This window comes from Myotis myotis, unplaced genomic scaffold, assembly GCF_014108235.1.
Source record: "Myotis myotis isolate mMyoMyo1 unplaced genomic scaffold, mMyoMyo1.p scaffold_m19_p_7, whole genome shotgun sequence".
Classification (NCBI taxonomy): domain Eukaryota; kingdom Metazoa; phylum Chordata; class Mammalia; order Chiroptera; family Vespertilionidae; genus Myotis; species Myotis myotis.
Window position 1 is genome coordinate 39335443 of NW_023416379.1, and position 24116 is coordinate 39359558.

Consider the following 24116-nt stretch of genomic DNA (forward strand, 5'->3'; position numbering starts at 1 on the left):
GGGAAGAGTCCTTTTCTGGCAGCTAATGACCTACTGGAGGACTCATGTGCCCAAGGCAGAGCTGAAGGCCATTAGCCCAGCAGGTCATTAACCAACAAATGCCTGACCCTGAGGTCATTTCTGATACTGTAAACTGTGAAAACATTAAAGTGAGTTTGTTGGAAAGTATAGCTCTGCCAAAGAAGTTTCATTTTAAGCCGTTTGGAAAATGCATTAAATTGTTATTATTCATGTGGCTTAATTGTCTTTGGGACCATTTTCACTGTGCATAGTCAGTCAGACATCGGTAAGCACCAAACCTATACTGTATGTCCAGCCTTTAGTTTTTTTAAAGGACAATTTCCCTCTTTAGAATATCAGATTACCTATTTCACTACTAAGCAGCTTCAGCTACACTCTTGTGGATCACTTACGTTTTTTAATGTGTTGAGCTATATAGGCACTTACCTATTTTATACTCCTCAGAGATGCCATATAAAGCTACTAAGAGAAGTGGGAAGAGCCCTGAGGTAGAAGTCTGTGGACTTAATTCCTATCTCTGGCTTTTTTTTTTTTAATTAGCCATTTAACATTGGTTACTCATTTTACCTCTCAGAATTCCAGGTTCAGATCTTTTTTCTTCCCAGTCTGTTTAATGTCTTAATTACCCCACTTTACAAATGAAATTAGGACCCTCGTGATGTAGAATATTTAATATTAGAATTACTACTAAACATTTAAACATATTAGTAACATATTTTTGAGTGCTTATATAGTAGGCAGTGCTGTAATTGCTTTATACGTATAAATACATTTAATCCCTTCTGAAGTACAGGAAAGGGTTAAGTAATTTCTTCGCAGTGTTGCTGCTACTAAATGGTAGCACTGCTGTCTAAATCCAGGCCATTTGGCTCCAAAACCCTCATGCTTAACCAAAGTAGAAAACTAACAAGCCGACAGCTTTTTGTCAGCAATGTTACAGTTACTGATCCTGGAATTTATATTTTAAACAACTAGTAGTTTTTAGATATTGGAATATTTCAATACAAGCATCAGTAGGGTCTTTGGAAACATTTTAGAGAAATAACTGTTAAGCAAAGGCAACTTATTTTCTTGGTTTTCTCATCTGTAAAATAAGACAGCATTATCTTCATCCCCCTATGTTCTTGCTCCAATATTCTGTAATCCTGAGTATTGTAGGAAAGGGTCTAAATTTACAACATATTACCAGATCCTGAAAACAGCATGAAATATGAAGGAATAAAAGAATCAAGAAAAAATTGTTTATAAAATCAGAGATATAATAGAGAACCCAAAGTCTTTTATAAATGCCAGAGGTCTGCATATGTAGATGCATAATTCAGCAATCTAAAGCAATACCCTAAATTAATAAACTCAGCGTGACGCACATTTGTGATGAGGAACTTATATAGCTTCATTTGTTCAAGACTTTAAAAGCTATAAGGTGATATGCAAATGTAAATTTCTGAAAATAGTGATAAAACGAAGTGATAACTGGAAATTTGTCTTTAAATAGTTCTGATTGATATAACTAATTTACATGTTAGAACAGTATTGGTAATTCAATAAAAATTTTTGTGTGCATTGTGCTAAGTAAGCATTGGAGGTACCAGTTTAAAAAGCTAATTGTGTATCTTTATAAACTGGGGAATTTCTAACCCAAGGGTATGCAATATCTGATTCAAGGGTACAGTGCAACCAGTCTCAGGTTTCTACTGCCTGAATTTTTGAAGGAAGGAAAAAAAGATTACCTGAATTTTTAGAATGTAGTACCAGTAGGGCCAAGTTATTTTTAGAATTCCATTGAATCACACATTTTAGAGAGCTGTGGAGGTATTTGGAAGAAATACAATTACAATCTTAAACAAGATGCATGAGTTTTAATGCATATGATTCACATTTTTATTTCTGTAGCTGCCTTTGAAGCAAACCTTGGGATGTCTCTAAATTACAAACATCTGCCTTTTAGTGTGGCCAATTTAAAGGGAACTGGTCAAGCTGAAAAGAGACTTGTGTTACCCAAAACATTTTATATCCTTGGAATTTTTCAAGACATATGTGTGAATCCCATAAAAATCCTGAAATTTTTAACCCTTTGTCCAAATGTGGTTTAAGCCGATTGTTTTTATAAATCTTGCAGGATCGATGCTAAAAGTCTACATCAATGATATAAACCAACAAGATTGATATGATAATGTCAGAATTACTTTGTTTCATGACTAAGCATTCAGCTCTCAGCTATTTACACTTTTTGTAGTAATGCTACTTAGCCCAACCAACTTTTAACCTACTAGAAATCATCTTCTCCTTTATTTCTTATGAGAAGTTAATCTTGATTTAAGCATTTTAAATTATCTGCTACCTTTTCATGGAACTAATCATTGTTTAAGTAAATAAATGATTATTTGTTATTGCTCAGTACAAACAGAAGGCCAGAAACCATGCACCTTCGTTCAAAAGGTGAACAAATTGTTGGACTAACATCCACATTTTTGGCTAATTAACTATTCCTTACAATCGTTATGAATAAAAAAATGCATATACCTGCACATTTAATTATTTCTGATTATGAGTCTTTCTGTTGATAAAGCAGACACCTCTTACCTAGACCAGCAAACTGAGGCCCATAGAATTCATTTGACTTGGCCAGAGGACATGCAGTTTACCTATCTATTAACCTTTTAAGTGATCAAACACAAATTAATGGGCTATATAAGGCTATAACTGCTTTCATTAGTATGGTACCAGGCACATAGTAGGCTATCAGCAAATATTTCTTAAACGAGTACACTAGTGGTATTACATTTTAACACTTCAGATTCAAGCTGTTTTTCTGAACTTGTGGCCCATTTCTTGTAAGCTTTATCAGTTATGATTTTATGCTTTTCTTTAGTTCACTAAATTTTCCTGAATCCATTTTGACAAATGTTACTAGTAGTTAGAGTTTATAAACCAGTGTATCAGCTGTTCTAAATTAAAAATTAAGATTATCAATTTGCTTAGTTTTTGCTGCACCTGTCCCACTGGTAGTGCCATTTCTCTCTCTGCTCTTCCCCCTTAGCCAGAAAGAACTTCCAGCTCACTAGAACAGATTGCCATCCCTCCCACAAATAAGCCCGGCCTTACGCATTTGGCAGCATTGAAAAGGCTCCCTTCAAAAAGCCAAGCTAGAAGCTTCCTCCAGAACTCCTGTGAGTTAGTGGTATGTTTATTGCAACAGACCTTTCATCATTGTCTTCATTAAATCTAGTCTTTGTCTGATAGGAAGAGGTGGAGAAGCCATTCTTTCATAGACTTCATCAGTGGCTGTATTAAAGCCCCTCATTTATATTAATCAGCACTGCAGATTAGGGCTCATCTGGGTAGTGTGTGCCCAGGTGGTGGGTGAGTAGATTCACCCCTTATTTGGCCACTGCTCCTGCTCCCCGTGTTCTTTCGAGGTTGCTTCTCCATTGAGCCTGCCAGCCTGGTAGCTCTGGCTGCGCACTGAAGACTGAATCCATGTGGCTGGAGGTAGTTTGCCTAAACCCAATTTATAAATGATAAAGTGCTTTACAAATGTTAGAGGTTATTATTGGTCTCTTTATGGGTGAGCACTACTCCTTCTCCACTCCTTGTCTACCTTACCTTGGCAGTGTTGTCTTTCCCTCTTTAAATGCATCTCTCAAATACTTTGTGCCTCATTTGTATGAAGAGGAACTAAAGAGTGTTGCTAACTGCTCTGGTTACCATTAGCAGGCTATTCAGCATCCTTTATCTATAAATGTATTTTTCTGTAAGACTTCTTTAGTGACAATATAGGTTTTGTGTATTAAAAAACAAAAACCTTAGCAATATTCGTTCAAGTGCCAAAGCTCTTTGAAAAGGACATGTTTACATTAAATTCCTCTTTTGTTCCTCCCAGGATGTATATGAGAAATAATTCTTCCCCAAGGGCACTTTCCTTTGCTACTGCTTTATGCACTATTTGTTCTGGGGGTGGTGGGGGAGTGCAATAAATTTGCGTGTAATTAATGCCATCGGCACTGCAGATGCGTGCACACACGACTGTTTCCTTTACTAGCAGCTGTAAAGAGTAGTAAAGCCTGTTCATTTGCCTCCTAAATAGAGTGATGGATCACATGTTGTCTTGTCATTCCACACTGGAGTAAAAACCATCATTAAAATAACCTTTCCAGCACAAGTTTTTGAAAGAAGATTATAAATCTGTAATAGCCTCCACAGTTTTTATATACCTACCAAGCATATTGCATATGTAGCAACCTTTTTTAAGTGAAGTAAAATACAATTCTGCTGCCTTATTATATCAGCTCAGTTAGCTTATGCTGGCTAGCTTTAATTGGGCCACATTAGTTTGTAGTTAACATTTTTCCTAAAAATTTAGCTGCATTTTACTTTTAACTTAGGATAGGTGTTCTCTCAAACCAAAGTGTTCCAGTTTCCTAGTTAAACATCTACAACTCTGGTGAGTTTATTCCATCTGTCAAATACTAACTGACATTATTCCCATTTATTGGGAAAGGAATAACTTGTCTACACAGAATGCTTACCAGCCTTGCGGATCCTGTTCTTGCTAATCCAGGGACTGTTGATTGATATATTCCATAAATGAATTTGAACACAGCACAGCATGAAGCTTCTCTGAGACCAAAAGCAGGGTATTCTTCCCCATGTTCTCCCCTCCATGGAAGTAGGTTTATTGTTTTACCTGATTATTAAAGCAGTATAATAAAGAGGGAGGAAATGTAATATGTTGTAAATTTAAGCAATTCAGAAAAGTTGAAGAAAAAAATTTTAATTAAAAGTCATCCTGAATAGCCCTGGCTGTTGTGGCTCATTTGGTTGAGCATTGCCCCATGTACCAAAGGTCACCGGTTCAATTCCAGTCAGGGCACATGCCCGGGTTGCAGACTCAATCCCCAGTACGGGGAATGCAAGAGGCAGCCAATCAATGTTTCTCTCTTTCTCCCTCTCCCTTCCTCTCTCTGTAAAGTCAGTATAAACATATTTTTAAAAAATCATCCAGAATCTTACCATTTACACATTGTCATTATTAATATTATTATCTTTCCTTTTACACTTTTTTCTCTACATGTTTAAACACATAAATTGGCCTCATTTTTGTTTTTAAAATACATATCATGCTATTCTTTTGTGTAACCAGCTTTTTACCCACCTTAAGAATATGTTACAGACAACTTTGTATGGCAATATAAGTGAGGATATTTTTTGGTCACTGTTGTGTTCTTACTACTTCTCTCAATTTCTATTTTTTATAAAAAGAATTTTATTATAATTCAGGGCATAATCATCACAACACCTTTTATAAAGGTAGACATCACTTTAGTTTTTTGGTTAAAAAAATCACTGAATTGTAGTTACCCTTTTGCCAAAAGATAATGAAGCAATTATATATTCCCCTGAAATTGGTGAAATTTGTCCTGTAAAATAACTGTTTATGAAATTTATTTCAAAGGTCAGTTGTATCAGATATGTGTGCTAAGGTTTGGGTGCATATGAATATTACCTATCCCTTTCCTTTGGTGAGAGGGTAGGGAGTGAAATGAGAAAGATCGACAGTTGCTTAAGAATACCAGTTGGAAGGAAGAACACTGTTCACTTACTTTTCTGCATGACCTTCCTGGAAGCCAAAAAATGAGGTGACTGGAGAAGCCAGCTCCTAACAATGCCATTGTGAATGGTTACCACTTCTGGCTCACTGAAATCTAAGATGTTAGGAGATTGGGGGATAATGTGCAGCATTGCTGTAGAGTCATATTTAAACATATGGCACAAATTGGAGAGAAAAGCATTTTTGCATTTGAATGTACAGGTAAGCAATTCTATTTTACAACCTCCAGAAATACACAAATGAAGAAAATAATATCCTTTTTGTTTACTCTCTATACTGCTAAAGTAATTTTATAACATTGATAGTGACCATCATATAATCTGAAATTATTTCAGGATGCAACAAATCAATATTACAGAGATCTCTGATTTGGTTAAAATAGTCTTTTTGTGTGCTCTGTTGTTGAATTAAAACCCACTTTCTTCTAAAACTAGAGGCCCGGTGCACAAAAATTTGTGCACTCGGGGGGTCCCTCAGTCTGGCCTGTGCCCTCTCACAGTCTGGGACTCCTTGGGGGATGACCACCTGCTGGTTTAGGCCTGCTCCCTGGGGAATTGGGCCTAAGCTGGCAGTCAGACATCACTCTGGCAGCCCTGGAGCCCTCGGGGGATGTCCACTTGCCAGCAGGGAGCAGGCCTAAGCTGCAGTCGGACATCCTTAGCGCTGCTGAGGAGGCGGGAGAGGTTCCCACCACCACTGCTGCACTGGCAGCCATCAGCCTGGCTTGTGGCTGAGCAGAGCTCCCCCTGTGGGAGCGCACTGACCACCAGGGGGCAGCTCCTGCATTGAGCATCTGCTCCCTGGTGGTCAGAGTGTGTCATAGTGACCAGTGATTCCCAGTCGCTCTGCTGTTAGGGTCAGTTTGCATATTACCCCATTATTACTTAGTATAGAAGCCTGGTGCATGGGTGAGGGCCGGCTGGTTTGTTCTGAAGGGTGTCCCGGATCAGGGTGGGGGTCCCGCTTGGGTGCCTGGACAGCCTGGGTGAGGGGCTGATGGCTGTTTTCAGGCTGGTCACACCCCCTTCAGGGTGGGGGTCCCCACTGGGGTGCCTGGCCAGCCTGGGTGAGGGGCTGAGGGCCGTTTTCAGGCTGGCCAGTCTCTCCCCACCCCCCCCCTCCCCCCCCGGCAACAGAAGCTCCCAGCCTCTCCTTTTTTTCTTTTTTTTTTTTATTCTGGGATTTACTTACCTTCTATAATTGAAACTTTGTTGCCTTCAGTGGAGCTCAGAGCCGGCCGGGAAGCTTGGCTTCTTCCATCACTGGAGCAACCAAGCCTCCTGCTCGCTTCAGCTCCGTGGCTGCTGGCCGCCATCTTGGTTGGGTTAATTTGCATATAGTCGCTCTGATTGGCTAGAGGGTGTGGCTTAAGGCATAGCGAAGGTACGGTCAATTTGCATGTTTGTCTTTTATTAGATTAGCTGTTTGGGCACATGATGTAAAAGACACTATAATCTTGGTTTCTAATCTGTGCCTTTCATCTATCCACGATTTATATTGAATATATCGTAATAATATAGAAGTATAGGAGATTAATAAGTTAACACTCAATGAGATTTATTATGTTCAGTTGCTTTTCTAAGTGCTCTAATATTTACTCACTAGAGAAGGAAATAAAGTGGACAACTAGTGCCATTGTTTGTTTGATGCAGTTTTACACTCAAACCTGATGTCATCTGAATCCGATAAGTGAGAATTACTCCCAAACCTTAGAGCCCACCAAGACCAAGATCTCAGCAATTGGCCTAAGTAGGGCTTTTTTATTGCTGATGGGGTGGGCTACCAGTCAGAATGGTTTTTAAAAAATGGAAATTGTTTCCTTTTGATTCTAGGTATTGGAGCCAAGGTGGATTGGGTACAAAAAGTTTCACGAATGATCACTAGAGTTCAGACAGAAGAAAAGGTCTGTGAGAAAAGAAAAGATTACCATAAAAGTAGTTTTTACATTTACATGTCTAATTATAAATACTAAGATTTACATTTCTAGAAGCTCAGAACCTTAGAACTGGAAGGGACTTTAAGGAATTATCTTCTGCAACATTCCTTGTTTTATAGTTGAGGAAAACCAAAGCTTAGAGAAATTCATTGATTTGCCCCAAATCTCACAATGAAATAAGTAGTAAGACCTTGAAGCCTCTGGCTCCTCACCTGCTCTGTGTCATTCCAGTCTAATCTGTTGGGCTTCTGAGAGTGGCTAACATCCAGGCTCTTTCAGACTATCTTCTTTAGAAAGTGTTTGCTTGGCCCCTTGGACTTGAGAAACAAAAGTCCTTCCATGTTTCTCAGGGTTGCTCTTGTCTAAAGCACAAGAAGTCTGGGCCTTGGACTCAGCCTCAGGAGGTCCAGCATTTAGGCTTCTGGATTATCCTCTGGCTGCCATTGTCCTGGCTACCATTTTGGATTGCTTGAACAGATTATTCCTCAAGAGTCTGAAGAAATATTATTATTAAGCAACTGCTTTCTTATATTTTAGTATAATAGGTGTCTAAACAGGTGAATGCCTGAGATGGTAAGCCATCTATAATAATAAAAGTGTAATATGCAAATCAGCCGAATAGCAGATCGACCATCCGGATGATGGATGACCATCTGGAAGACCACACTATGACACCCGCTGGTGCCAGACCAGCCAAGGCAGGTGCGATGCGATTGGTCAGGGGCCTGGCCATTGCCCCATGATCACCCTGCAGAGCGAGGCCCAGGCCACCGGCCGGTGAGGCAATCAATCAGGGGGCTTCACAATTGCCCCAAAGAAGGAGGCCCAGGGTACCACGTGGTGGTGCTGCAGCGGGTGGGTGGGGCCTCCCTCTGTGGTGGCGATCCATTGCGGAGCCCTAGCCAGGTGGGCAGGGAGTACCTCTTGGGGATGATCGATGGCGGAGCCCCCTGATCGATTACCCCAAAGAGGGAGGCCCATGCTACCCAGTGGGAGCACTGCAGTGGGTGGGCAGGGCCTCCCTCTGCTGGGGTGATCCATCACAGGACCCCGACATGGTAGGGGCTCCCTGAGGGTGAGAGGGCACAGGCCGGACTGAGGGACACCACCCTCCAGTGCATTAATTTTGTGCACCGGGCCTCTAGTATAATAAAGAAAATATTAGTTTTGTTAAAGTAGTGTAGCTGGTAGCCCTGCGGTCTTCCTGTAAATATCTGCAATTTTAAAGGAGGATGATACTTAAACACATCTCTCTTTGGTGTAACTTTAAAAGTAAACATTTCAGCCCTAGCTGATTTGGCTCAGTGAATAGAGCCTTGGCCTGCAGACTGAAGAGTCCTGGGTTCAATTTTGGTCAAGGGCGCATGCCCAGGTTGTGGGCTTGATCCCCGAGGGATCATGCAGGAGGCAGCTGATCAATGAGTCTCTCTCATCATTGGTGTTTCTATCTCCCTCTCACTTTCTCTCTGAAATCAATAAAAATATATTTTTTAAAAAGTAAACTTTTTAGGCAATGGAAAGAGATTTATGTGTGCACTGAGTAAGTCACCTTGCCTGGGACACATTCAACTCCCGTAGGCTATTCCTGCTTTTCGTAATCTCTTATCTTCCTGGACTTGTTAATCCACAGTAGTCCAGTTTGTTCCATGATGAATGTCATTGGCTATGAAGGTATATTCTGTTCAAGTACGTATGACCATTTGGAAGTATAGGTCATTTACAGATTATGAACTTGTAAATACAGGTCTGCCTGTATATGCTGATTGCATTAAGAGAAGACAAATCAGAGAATAAACTGTTTTTCTTGCTTCTGCCTGGTCTGGAATTTTATGAAAGTAAAGGAATACAGGCACCAAGGAAGCATAACAAAATGCGGAGACAAAGAAACAGGACAAAATTGTCAATGGAAGATATAGAGTTCAGAACCACACTTTTAAGGTCTCTTAAGAACTGTCTAGAAGCCGCCGATAAATGTAGTGAGATCCTCAAGAAATCTAATGAGACCCTCGATCTTATATTGGGGAACCAACTAGAAATTAAGCATACACGGACTGAAATAACGAATATTATACAGACTCCCGACAGCAGACCAGAGGAGCGCAAGAATCAAGTCAATGATTTGAAATGCGAGGAAGCAAAAAACACCCAACCGGAAAAGCAAAATGAAAAAAGAATCCAAAAATGCGAGCATAGTGTAAGGAGCCTCTGGGACAGCTTCAAGCGTACCAACATCAGAATTATAGGGGTGCCAGAAGATGAGAGAGACCAAGATATTGAAAACCTATTTGAAGAAATAATGACAGAAAACTTCCCCCACCTGGTGAAAGAAATGGACTTACAGGTCCAAGAAGCGCGGAGAACCCCAAACAAAAGGAATCCAAAGAGGACCACACCAAGACACATCATCATTAAAATGCCAAGAGCAAAAGATAAAGAGAGAATCTTAAAAACAGCAAGAGAAAGAAACTCAGTTACCTACAAGGGAATACCCATACGACTGTCAGCTGATTTCTCAACAGAAACTTTGCAGGCCAGAAGGGAGTGGCAAGAAATATTCAAAGTGATGAATACCAAGAACCTACAACCAAGATTACTTTATCCAGCAAAGCTATCATTCAGAATTGAAGGTCAGATAAAGAGCTTCACAGATAAGGAAAAGCTAAAGGAGTTCATCACCACCAAACCAGGATTATATGAAATGCTGAAAGGTATCCTTTAAGAAGAGGAAGAGGAAGAAAAAGGTAAAGATACAAATTATGAACAACAAATATGCGTCTATCAACAAGTGAATCTAAGAATCAAGTGAATAAATAATCTGATGAACAGAATGAACTGTTGATTATAATAGAATCAGGGACATAGAAAGGGAATGGACTGACTATTCCTGGGGGGGAAAGGGGTGTGGGAGATGCGGGAAGAGACTGGACAAAAATCGTGCACCTATGGATGAGGACAGTGGGTGGGGAGTGAGGGCGGAGGGTGGGGCGGGAACTGGGAGGAGGGGAGTTATGGGGGGAAAAAAAGAGGAACAAATGTAATAATCTGAACAATAAAGATTTAATTAAAAAAAAAAATAAAATAAAAATAAAGGAATACAGACCCAGATTCTTTATTAAAAGTTCATACCGTCATTTTGACATTTAGTGTTAGACTTTATCTTTGTAAATCCCTCTTCACTTTACCAATGTTGGTCTCAGAGCTCAAACTGTTTCAAAACCATAACATTTCTTAGTGAGTGAGTGATCTGTATTATGTGTCCAGCCATCAGGAGGATCTTGGGATGTTGCTTGTATAAACTGTAATCCAATCTGATGCTGTGCATTTAGTTACAGTCTTTCATAGACCTATTGGCGATACTCAATCCTCCTGGATTTGGGACTAGGGCTTATCTGATACCTTCAAGGGGGGAAGTCCATTCATTTTTCTCTTTTCCCCACTTAAATAACTCAACACATCTGGTAACACTGTAGGATCATTGTCCTTCCAGTTCCTCCGCAGCTCATATTGCTACAATATTTCTTAAGCATTTGGTTACCTAAAGGGCAATGCGATTAAAAAAAAAAAAAAGATTTTGTATAGGTCTTACAAATTAACCAACCTATTAACCTATTTGAGGAGCTAAAAAAGACATGCCTTTAATCAGCAAAATTTCCATATCAGCAGCCTTGTGTGTGTTATACAGTATATATGTAAATATAAATTTGGAGATAAGTGCTCATGTGTTAAAATTGTAAAGCAAACCTTTCTACAAATTAATATAATTTGCCTCTAAGAAAATGTTTATTAAATTCAGGGTATCTGAAATTGAAATATTTTGATGTTTGGGTCTGTATCCTTTGGCTTAATAACGTCTTTAATTACAAGAATGATAAAAGCTGAAACAAAATCCTTTAATTCAATCAAAACTGAGCTAAATTTTAGGAAACAAAGAGTAAGAATCAGATACAGACCTGCATAATATTGGATGCTAAATATACAAGATAGTAAGACTTCATAAGAAGTGGATAGAGTTCCCTTGAAGAATTTTTGTTTGAAATGGCTGCTGTGATCATTATAATAAATAGCACTATTTTATCCTTTTGAATTCAGATGGTTAATGCAAACAACTCTAAATTGTACAGTAGTTCCAAAGAGACGATTTACTGTTTTCTGCTTGTTTTACATTCTGGAACAAGTTCAAAGCTTTTGATTTTGCTTGATTGTGTGTGTGGTTTTTTAAAATAGCCTGGACCTTGAAATTAATGTTTTAATGAATACGATTTCAATATAATGTTTCTGTAAAAATTTTCAGATTTGAAAATAAGGTATGTTTGACCAAGAGTCCCTATACTGAATATCCATAGTGCATTTTAAATACAACAAAATGAATACATTGGAAAGGTTAACTACTAGTATTCTTTTGCATTTGCTTTTCTTTCTATTTAAGTATGAATATTAGCATTGTAATAGCTCCCAAAATGGGGATATTGAAAAAGTACCCACCTGACAGAAATAAACATACAGAAAATAAATTGGGTTAAAATTTCATTAGTTACATGAAATTTAATTTTATGTTCAAAATGGCTATTACTGGATTTTCATGTATATTAGTTAAATGCTATGCTTACAAGATTTTTTTGCTTAACTTATGACTGAAAAAATTGGATCACAGCTCTTACTATCCAGGTGGGCAGTGCCACTTGCCAGAATCTTTGCACATAACCCTGTTTTTTTTCTCTATCAAACACAAATACTGCCTTGCTCCTAAGCCTTCTGAGGCCTTCTGAGGTAAAAATGCAGATACATTTTTTAAATTGTTTCTTTTAATTTTTTATCTTGTTTTTAGGTTGTGGAACTTTTAGCAAGTGCCCTTAGGGACTTGGTACAAGGAGTATACCATGAAAATTCTATTTCAGCAAAGGTAAGGATTTGGTAGTCATTGTAAAATGTTAGTTTAAAAACCCTTGTGGCAAAACTAGAATTGATGAGTGAAAATGTCGTTTTTGTTTTCTGTTTTAATTGCACATGACATTTTTTTTAGATTACTGTTTTGGCTACAAATTCATGGCCATACGCTTAGTACATCACAGATTTAGCCAATTAAAACAACCTCTTATCCTCTAGCTGGATTCACAGTCTGTTCAATCTGCAGCAGCCCAGTAGACACCAGGATGCTGCTGGCAGGTAGCACTGTCAAAGATAGGCAGACTGGAGGGACAGCTCGTGCTAAGGTGACTGGGCCCAGCCTTGCCCCAGAGGAGGGGCCTTCCCAGTCCCAGAGGAGTAGGCATGATTTCAAGAAGATGACTGTTGAGGACATGAAGGAGGAATGTCTTTTATAGCCAAGATCCAGAATTTACTGCATTATTAAATTATCAGTGATAAGAATCTCAATGGTTTCACAGTTGGGTTATTTTGATAAATTTTATAGATCTAGAATTAAGGTTTTTTACTCACTTAGCAGGACATCTCAAGAAGGGGTAGGTTCTCTCTCTCTCTCTCTTTTTTTTTAACATTAGGATATTGAATGTGAAGCAATTGCTTCATTGACCACCATCATCATTTAGCATGATATATACTATTATAAGGCGTTCCTATCATAGTGTTTCACTATTATAGCTTCTGTATTAGCAGGATTTCACTCACTGCAAATGAGAAAAAGTATGCATGTATGCACATCTTAAGCTTTTTGACATTTCCATTTGAAAAAAGAAAGATAAATTTTATTGGAAGTGAAACATTGAGCATGAGCAACTTGGATAAGAAATTGGAAAGTATAACCCAGGGAGTCTGTATGGTTCAGAGAGTGGTTAGTGAAATGTGAAGAATTATACCTTTGGACGTCTGCTAATATTCAGGGCAGGGAACTACAGTTCCCAGTAAGCATATATAAGGTCACCCAAGCAGCATAGTGGCATGTGATGACCTGGTAGGATATATGACCACTGTGGTCCCGCTTTGCTGTGTTTGTCAAAAAGATACCATAATACACCATGGCTAAAGGTTAATAGCAGATTGTAAAATGGAGGACTCCTGGTTTAGTTCCACTCATAGTAAGTCATCCTGTAGATAGCCTGATGAAGATCGATAGCTAACCAGGCATCACTATGGTAAGTATTCACCTATGTTTTTACACTTAATCTTCACAGAAATCGTACTAGTCTATGCTACTGCATTTCTCTTTTAATGTATGTGAAAACTGAGATTTAGAAAAGATTAAGCAATTTGCCTACAGTCATACAACTTGTTAGTTGAGATTTAAACCCCTGAGCTCAGGCTCTTAACGTTTCATTCTACTGCCTCTATAACTAAATGAAACCTGCTTTGCTAGTATCTATCTACCATACCTGGGATTCACCTATATATGATGAATACAGTGACCTCTTCTGGCAGTCAAGGCATTGTTTTCCTCTGGGATATTTTCAAGGTGTTCAACTTAGTTTTATGTAAAATATTAATATTTTACAGTTAAATATCCATTAAGTTTGAAGTAAAAGCGTTATTGGTTCAGAGGTTCATGATTTAGCCATATTGCCATTTGCCCACTATAATTAGCCCAGTTCATTAATAAGTTTGTGAAGGTTTGTTGAGTACTTTCTATATGTCAGGAAGACCTAGTAGAAACAACAATAATAAATGCTTAGATAGCACTTTACAGTTTGCTTATACTTTTTTCTACACAATCACCTATGAAAAGGGGACATTTGTTGGTATACCCACTTCATAGAGGTAAAGCCTAAAATTCAGAAGTGACAAATGGCAAGAAAATATAGTGCCTGGAAATTGTTAATGCATATTTTGACAGGGACATGATCTGAACCCAGTTTTTTTTTTACTCCAAGTCACATATTATCTATTTCTTCCTGGGAAAAAGAAAACATGAAGCAGCAAAAAAGTCTTTGAAGGACTATTGATCATATATGAACCACCACGTAGCAAGCAGCAGTTGCTGACTTTGATTAGTGAGTAGGTTTTACTCAAAAGAAACTATAGTAATACTTTGTTCATCTGCCCTCTTTCCCCTCCACCTCCCCAAACACAGTCCTTTAATGCACTACAGACCTTTTTTAAGCAGTTACTTTTCTGAATATAGCCAAACTATTTAAAATGCCTTTTAAAAATATATAATGGAGAACAACCAAGATGGCAGCATAGGTAAGCACCTGTACTTGCTGCCTCTCACAACCACATCAAAACTCCTACTAAAAGACAAAACAAATATCATCCAGAACCAGAACAGGAAAGCTGGTTGAGTGGAAGTTATACAACTAGAAGGAAAGAAAAAAGCACATTGAAGCTGGTAGAAGGTGTGAAAGTACAGAGGTACGGAGGTGCGCGAAACAGGCTGGAAACTGGGTGCTCTGTGGAGGGAGATACAAGCTCCCGATTGCTCTGAACTCCAGTTCTGGGCAAGACTCTGGGGATCCAGACTCATACGTGGAGAAACTAGACTGTCTGGCATCTGGATGGAATGCAAGGGTGGCTTTCTCTCAGAGGTGTTCGCAATGATCATCATTCCTGCATGGGGCCACGGGACACAGAGACCCAGGGACATCTCCAGAGAAGGGCTGACTAGCAGCCATTGCTGTTTGCTCTACCCTGATGATTCCCTGAAACCCCGCCCCACCCAATTTACAACCCCACCCAAGCTGTGAGCAGCAACTTTTGCATATGAATGGCCTGTCATTTTGCAACCTAAAACCTAACAAACTGCAGCTGGGTCAGAGAACTCCAAAGCTTCCAAAAGGCCTAAGACCCTGCATTGCTTCACAGCTGGGCCTCAAACCCCAAACAAAGAGGAGAAATCTGCAGATCTCTCTGTAGCTCCTGGTGGGTGGTCTCAGGCAGTGGCTGACTTTGCACCTCCTTGGGGATCCAAGAGACAGTGTACCCAGAAGTCAGTGTGAGATCATATAGACTATAACTCTTCACATCCATAAGCGACACACTCAAGGGGCAGACTCAGTGAGCACCAAAGCCCCACTGAGACATCCAGCACAGCAGTTCTCCCATTGTAGACACAGCTGGTCCTCACAGCCAATTGGCCTGGAGGTCAGTTCCTCCCAGTGATTACACAGCAAACAAGGCTTAACTACAACAAGATTGTGCATACAGCACACAACTGGGTGCACCAAGAGTGTAGACCTCAGGTAATTGGGGAGGCTGAGCCACTGGGCCCTATAGGACACCTACCACACAAGGACACTCTGTCAACACAGGAAAGCAACCAAAATGCAGAGACAAAGAAACATGTCACAAGAAAGAAATGGAGGAAAGCAAACTACTACTGGATATAGAGTTCAAAACCACAGTTATAAGGTTACTCAAGAATCTTTAAGAAACCTCTGAGAAATTTAGTGAGACCCTCAAAGATATAAAAAAAGGACCAATTAGAAATTAAGCATATACTGACTGAAATAAAGAATAATATACAGAAATCCAACAGCAGACAAGAGGATCCCAAGAATAAAGTAAAAAATTTGAAATACAAAGAAGCAAAAAACACGCAATCAGAAAAGCAAAAGGAAAAATGAATACAAAAATATGAAGATAGTGTAAGGAGCCTCTGGGACAACTTCAAGCGTACCAACATCCAAATTATGGGGGTGCCAGAAGAAGAGAGAGAGCAAGATATTGAAAACCTACTTGAAGAAATAATGACAGAAAACTTCCCCTACCTGGTGAAAGAAATAGACTTACAAGTCCTGGAAGCACAGAGAACCCCAAACAAGAGGAATCCAAAGAGGACCACACCAAGACACATCATAATTAAAATGCCAAGGGCAAAAGACAGAGAATATTAAAAGCAGCAAGAGAAAAACAGTTAGTTACCTACAAGGGAGTACCCATACAACTGTCAGTTGATTTCTCAACAGAAACTATGCAGGCTAGAAGGGAGTGGCAAGAAATATTCAAAGTGATGAATAGCAAGAACCTACAACCAAGATTACTCTACCCAGCAAAGCTATCATTTAGAATTGAAGGTCAGATAAAGAGCTTCACAGATAAGAACAAGCTAAAGGAGTTCATCACCACCAAACCAGTATTATATGAAATGCTGAAGGGTATTCTTTAAGAAGAGGAAGAAGAAGAAAAAAGGTAAAGATAAAAATTATGAACAACAATTACATATCTATCAATAAGTGAATCTAAAAATCAAGTGAATAAAAAATCTGATGAACAGAGTAAACTGGTGAATATAATAGAATCAGGGGCATAGAAAGGGAGTGGACTGACAATTCTCGGGTGGAAAGGGGGGTGCGGGAAGAGACTGGACAAAAATCGAACACCTATGGACGAGGACAGTGGGGGGGGTGCAGTAAGGACATGGGGTGTATTGGGAACTGGGTGGAGGGGAGCTATGGGGAGAAAAAAGGAACAACTAATCTGAACAATAAAGACTTATTTAAAATATATATATATATATACACACACATACACATACACTAGAGGCCCGTTGCCACCGGTTCTCCTCCGGCACCTGGGACCCAGGCCTTCACTCCTGCCGGAGCCTTCAGTCTTCACGGCTCCGGTCGCTTCGTGCCTATGCATGCAAATTAACCACCATCTTTGTTGGGTTAATTTGCATACTCTCCTGATTGACTGGTGAGTGTAGCAGAGGGACATTCAATTTACATGTTTGTCTATTATTAGGTGAGATAGATAGACAGATAGATAGATAGATAGATAGATAGATAGATAGATAGATAGATAGATATCTCAAAAAATTGCATAGCTGAACTGAGGCAGTAGGTGTGGAGTTTTTGTTGTGTGTGTGTGTGTGGTTTTTTTAATAATATATATTTTATTGATTTCAGAGATGAAGGGAGAGGGATAAAGAGAAACATCAATGATGAGAATCATTGATTGGCTGCCTCCTGCACGCTTGCCCCACACTGGGGATCAAGCCTGCAACCTGGGCATGTTCCAGGACTTAGAATCGAACCCAGACCTCCTGGTTCACAGGTGAACGCTCAACCACTGTTTAGCGTTTCTTTTTGATCCTCCATTTGTGCCCCATGTTCAATTTAGGTTAACCACGTTTCTCTACCTAATGGGAAAAGTTCTGGTCCCTGCACCCACCCCCTCTCTAAGTGTACTTGCCATTGAAATGACTTTTCAGAATTCGGTTTTTCTGACTTTGCCCAGGAGCCAGTTCAGAGGCAAACAGAGCACTGCCCCACATAGAATGCTTCAAGGTTTTCCTGTTCTGCCAGGACCTGGGAGCCGCCACAAGTGGAGGTCACATGGGAAGTGAGTTGCACAACCTCCCTAGCCTTGGGCCAATTCAGTCACAAAAGAATTGCTTTGTGATTTAAAATAAGCTGCAAGCCACTTCATCTGTCTAGGGAGAAGAGGATAAATAGTGGTCTGTTTTCTGTACAGCTGCTACTTGATGCGGTGCTGGAGAATCTATCTGGCAATACAAAAATAGCTTTCTGTGGAGCAGTGTCTGTGTAATGAGGGAGATGCGTTAAAGCACATGGACGGGCATTGGAACTGAATACGTTTGAAATCACCTTCTCCAGAAGTTTGTAGTATAATTATCTAACCCTTCTTAAAATTTCAAAAATGTGTGTGACTTATTTTAATAATACAGATTGTAGATAAATTGTGATCATGTAAACATTCAAAGTAATTTAGGAAATTCATCCTTTGTTCTAGCTTTCAAAAAAGAGCATTTTTATTTTTAGATTTGCTAGTTTGTGAACCATTTCTTCCTTATAATAAAAATTAATTAATGTACTTTCTTTAATGTTTATAAAATCTCCCCCTCTACTGTTTTTTCAATGTTAGCTAATTGAAGAAAGAAGCATATTAAATAGAAAAAGTGCATTTTATTTATTTTTTTTAATATATTTTACTGATTTTTTACAGAGAGGAAGGGAGAGGGATAGAGAGTTAGAAACATCGATGAGAGAGAAACATCGATCAGCTGCCTCCTGCACACCCCCCACTGGGGATGTGCCCACAACCAAGGTACATGCCCTTGACCGGAATCGAACCTGGGACCCTTCCAGTCCACAGGCCAATGCTCTATCCACTTAGCCAAAATGGTTAGGGCAAAAAAGTGCATTTTAAATGGTCGTTTGCCATTCTGAGAATCAAGCTGCCGTATACATTGTACTCATGTTACTCACTGTCCACACTAAGTATTTAACACTTTAGCAAAAATCTTTGCTTTAAATCCACAGACCTTTATATCTAAAATCTTTTAAAACATAATTATCTTATTATTATAACTTATTTTCTAGTTAGAAAAGATACATGTTCATTAAATAAAAATTGAAAGCATAGAAAAAGGTTAAGAATGAAATAAAAATTATTTTCTATAAACCATCCTCCAGAAATGAGTCATGATTATATTCTAATGTGTTTCCTTCTGGATTCATTCTGCATTTCTCCCATTTTGGAATATATATACTTTTACTCCCTAGAATAATAATTTTTGTTCCTCAAAAATATAATTTTGCCTGGCCAGTGTGGCTCAGTGGTTCACTGTCAACCTATGAACCAGGAGTTCACGGTTCAGTTCCTGGTCAGGGCATATGCCTGGGTTGAGGGTTAATCCCAGGTGTAAGGCATGCAGGAGGCAGCCAATCAGTGATTCTCTTCCATCATTGATGGTTCTATCTCTTTCTCCCAATCCCTTCCCTTTTAAAAACATCTTTTAAAAAGAAATATAATTTTAATGGCTACTTAATATTGCTTTATACTACTATATTATAATTTACTACCCCATTGCACAATTTTTGGATACTTGATTACCTTTTTTTTTACTGATAGAAACAAAATTGTTATGAACATCCTGTATATAAAAAATTCTGAGCCCTAACCGGTTTGGCTTAGAGCATCGGCCTGCGGACTCAAGGGTCCCAGGTTTGATCCCAGTCCAGGGCATGTACCTTGGTTGCGGCCACATACCCAGTAGGGAGTGTGCAGGAGGCAGCTGATCGATGTTTCTAACTCTCTATCCCTCTCTCTTCCTCTCGGTAAAAAATCAATAAAATATATTTTTTTTAAAATTCTGAAAGTGAGATTTTTAAATTAAGAAGTAAGAATTTTTGCATGTGAAAATTTGCAACATGTTCATATTGCACATCCTTGTGCAGAAAAGGATTTTGCTATCCTTAGAAAAGCCTATTTGTAAGGTTGACCCTTGACTGGCATCTGGGAACCTAAATTTTAGGAGTGTTTCCACCATTCTCAGCAGTGTTTCTACACACAGTGTAGTTTATGCTGAACACCTACTTTACTTCTGGGAGACAGATTTTGGCACCTGATAGGTAGAGGATACTTGCATGACCAACCCCAACAAAAAAATCCTGAGCACTGAGCCTCTGATGAATTTCCCTGGCAGGTAACACATTTCATATGTGTTATCACATGTGTTCATTCACATGTGTTAATTCTGGGAGAAATTAAGCACATCCTGTGTGACTCCACTGGTAGAGGAAAGACTCTTGGAAACTTGCACCTGGTTTCCTCCAGACTTCATCTCATGTACCTTTTTCCTTAGCTAGTTTTGCTTTGTATCCTTTTGCTGTGATAAGCCATAGCTGTGAGTCTAACTATATCTTGAGTCCTGTGAATCCTCCTAATAAATCATCAAAGCTGAGGGTGGTCTTGGGGACCTCAACACACTCTTTTTCTGACTCTTTATTATTTATTTCCCACCCATTCCTGTTTCCTTTCTAAGAATCTAATCAAGGTCCTCTGCAAGGGAAGTGTCTTCAACTCATTTTGGTGTTGAGATGGGGAACAGCACACCTCTTCCCTGTCTTCAAAAGTTCTGCTCATGTTAGGTTGGCCCCAGTCTTGGGGAAAATGAGGTTTTAAAGAAAATCCAGTTCTCTTGGAAAAGAACTGGTTTTAACAGAATCACTAAAATTGTAAACATCCATTCTATTTTTTTTCCAAGCACAGATTATATTTTCAGTCAACTGTGCTCTTATGAGGAATATTATTATGTTTTTGTGGGAAAAAATAATTTCTGTCCATTTATTTGTTTTATCTTTATGCTTATCATCCTTTGGCTCTCAGGCAGCTTTCAAGTCCAATATAAAAGTAAAGAAATAGTGAGAAGAATGAAAGGTAGGTTTTATCACATGCATGAAGACTGTAATGCCAGAATGTAACGCTAACATCATATAGTAATTGAGATAAGAGAGGGATTGAAGACTTTTAGACACAGAAATTATATGATCAGATTAACCTTTGGGAAAGTTAGTTCAGCAGAGAGTGATAGATATGTTTATTATCACTCCTACAAGAGATTGAAGGGAAATGAGAACAGTCAGGCAACCAAAATAATGAATGCCAGAGGTGTTCTCCCTCTTCAATATGGTTGGCCCCTTCTTGATATTCTATCTCTACTTCAGTATTATCCTCCCAGAGAGAACACTCCACGCATCTGAAGTAGCCACCCTACTTAATTCTCTTTTTCTTAATCACAGTTGTCATCATTTAGTGTTTTATTTATTCTTTTTAGTCTCCTCCTATAAGAATTTTAACTATAGGAAGAGGGATTTTATTTACCATTGTATTCCCAACCAGTGTCTAACACATTAGTAGTAGCCCAAAAATATTGGTTAAATTAATGGTATAGAAAGGTCTAGAATGCTTAGAATGGAAGATTTTTCTCCAAAAATGGGGGGGGGGGGCAGGGGGACACCTTTATTGATGTACAACAATCTGCAAATATTTAAAGTGCACAGTCTGGTGTGGTTTGATATATATGTACACCAATGCAACTATCATCACAATCAAGATAATAAACGTATCTATCACTCCCAAAGAGTAGGCTTGCTTACTAGCTTGCTAGAAAAGCAGTGGTTCCTCAAAACACAGTATTCTTTAGCTATAACACAAATCCACTGAAGGCATAGTATCTATCTGAGCCCTTTTCATTGCCCCTGCAGGACTCGGGGCCAAGAGTAACCAATACAAATATGCTGATGTATATGCTTCTTGCTGTGCCACGAATAATAAAGTCCTTTGTGTCTGACCCAGGAGACTTGTGTCTTCTGTTGGCATCTGCAAAACAGTAACAGGCTAACACATTATTTTATATGGCACGGTAAAACCAAATCTCAGACCCAACAACTATACCGTCCAATACGATGTTGAAGTGGTGAGAATGAACAAGGATGCTAGAAGGAAAACATTCAGTATTTTATCATTAAGTGAGATACACGTTTTTATTTTTGTAGAGGTTCTTGATTAGTAAGGAAGCTCCATTATATTTCTAATTCCCTGAGAGTTTTTATCAGGAATTAATGTTGGATTCTAACAGTTTTTTTTCTGTATTTACTGATCATAATTTTATTTTTTAGCCTTTTTCTTTTTTAGAGTCTTTTCTAGTGTGTTAATATGGTGAATTAATGGGTTGATTTTCAAATGTTAAACCAACCTTGCATTTCTGAAATAAACCTCACTTGATCATGATGCAATTTTTTATATATACTAGAGGCCTGATGCACCTAGAGATTCGTGCACTGCGGTCAGGGGGTGGGGTCCCTCAGCCTGGCCTGTGCCCTCTTGCAGTCTGGGAGCCCTCAAGGGATGTTTGGCGGCCGGCTTAGGCCCTCTCTCCATGGGCAGCGGGCCTAAGCCAGCAGTCGGACATCCTTAGCACAGCTGCAGAGGTGGGAGAGGCTCCCGCCACCACCACTGCACTCTCCAGCCATGAACCCAGCTCAGGGCTTCTGGCAACTGGCGCTCCCCCTGTGGGAGCGCAGTGACCATCAGGGGGCAGCTCCTGCCTTGAGCGTCTGCCCCCTGGTGGTCACTGTGCGTCATAGCGACCGGTCGTTCCTCCATTCAGTCGATTTGCATATTAGCCTTTTATTATATAGGATTGTAGGATTTGATACACTAAAATTGTGTTTATTTTTAAAAATTGTGTTTATTTTTGTATCTATATTCATGAGGAATATTGGCCTGTCATTTTTTAATTCTTTGTAATGTCTTTGGTGTGAGTACCACAATAATGCCAGCCTCAAAATGAATTGGGAAGTATTTTCCTCTTTTTAATTTTTTAGAAGAGTTTGTGTAGAATTAGTGCTATTTCTTCCTTAAACGTTTAATAATGTTCACTAGTGAAGCCATCTGAACCTTTCTTTGTGGGGACTTTTTTTTTTACTACCAATTCAATTGCTTTAAAAACGATCAGGCTATTTAGGTTATTTATTTCTTCTTATCAATACCTGTAAGTGCCCTCAGATATTCTGAATGGTACATTAGTAGAGACCTAGGAAAGCATCACCAATGGCATTAACAATAGGCATCAGGGTAAACTTCTCCTTCAGGGCCTCATGTCTCTCAGCCTGATGTTCTTCTGTCAAAATAAATGTCTTGCTCAGCAGTTTTTTCCAATAAAATTTTCCAATAAATTTTAGTTTTTGTCACAGTTAAAAACTTGCTTATACGAACTGTCTTCTGTAATTATTTTCTTAAGTTCTTCGGGAACTTCTCCGCAACTTCAGTAACAGCTGAACACTCTTTCCAGTAACCTTAGCTATGAAACTGCCCTCACTTCAGAAAACAATCAAACCACCCAGAACTACCTGTAAATTCCACTTTTACAACGCTTTCATCATCATCCAGTGCTTTCTGTTTCAGCTTATAAAAAAGACTGACCAATTTCTCCTTAAGTATAAATAACTTACCAGAATACAATACTTTGTACACCCATCAGTTCACTCAGGCAGTAGACTTTCTATTTTATCTATTACTGGATACTGACTAAAAGAGACCCTTTGCTACTGGTATAACCAGTAGTAACTTTGGTTGCATGCAAGAATCTTTCTCTCTGCATGTAAATAGAGTGAATGGTAGACACGGGCACGTTCAACTCATGCACAATGTCTTTATCGCATCTACCATCATTGAAATGCTTAATTGCATCCAGTTTTGCACAAAATGTACATCCTTACAAGCTCTCTTAGGCTTTCTGATACTTCAGAGCACACATCTTGCTAATGGACAAACAGAATCAATTGAGATGAGGCTCAAATGCTCACAGACACAGTTCAAAACTATGACAACTTAATGCTGAGATGCTGAGTGTAGTTCCCAGGGAAATAGCTTGGTGATGTCACACTTGCTGCTCGGGGTGCGCACTACCTCTATAATGGCTCACTGCAAAACAAACACTAAACACTCTTTACACTTTTTGCCTTCTTCTGTAAAAGCAAAATTTCTCTTCGGATTTCTGTCAGTTAGCAAAAATAGGTACTAATGTAGGTCTTTCACTGATAGTTTTACTCATAACCTGTCCCTCACACTGTACCCAAGACATGTACTCACAAGCTAGTAAAATATGCTATGTCATGTTTATTGTTTGCTGGGCATCTAGTCAGACTTATATCACTCACATATTCAAGACTTCAATAGTAAGTACCTATAATTTTACTAACAACTATTTTTTTTTTCATAAAGTTGGCACAGTCTTAAGTCATTCATTGCAAATAAAAATGTTGAATTTATTCAGATTTAAAGGCAACTGAATGTGATTTGTTTTAAAATGTATCAAGCATAAATAAATATATATACATATATATAGTT

The 24116-nt window shown here is 39.0% G+C and overlaps 1 protein-coding gene across 3 annotated transcripts in view; it reads left to right on the plus strand.

Annotated features, from left to right (window-relative positions):
• The window catches only part of PDSS2 (decaprenyl diphosphate synthase subunit 2), a 245723-nt gene that overhangs the window by 156582 nt on the left and 65025 nt on the right, over positions 1 to 24116 (plus strand). Inside the window, exons 4-5 of one of the 3 annotated variants that reach the window (XM_036317454.1) lie at positions 3062 to 3202; positions 12394 to 12468. The exons of 1 other annotated variant lie outside the window; for it this stretch is intronic. In XM_036317454.1, coding sequence (XP_036173347.1) covers positions 3062 to 3202; positions 12394 to 12468 — 216 coding nt within the window. The remainder of the gene's footprint in view (positions 1 to 3061; positions 3203 to 12393; positions 12469 to 24116) is intronic. One more of the 3 variants, XM_036317452.1, reaches the window with a different exon arrangement.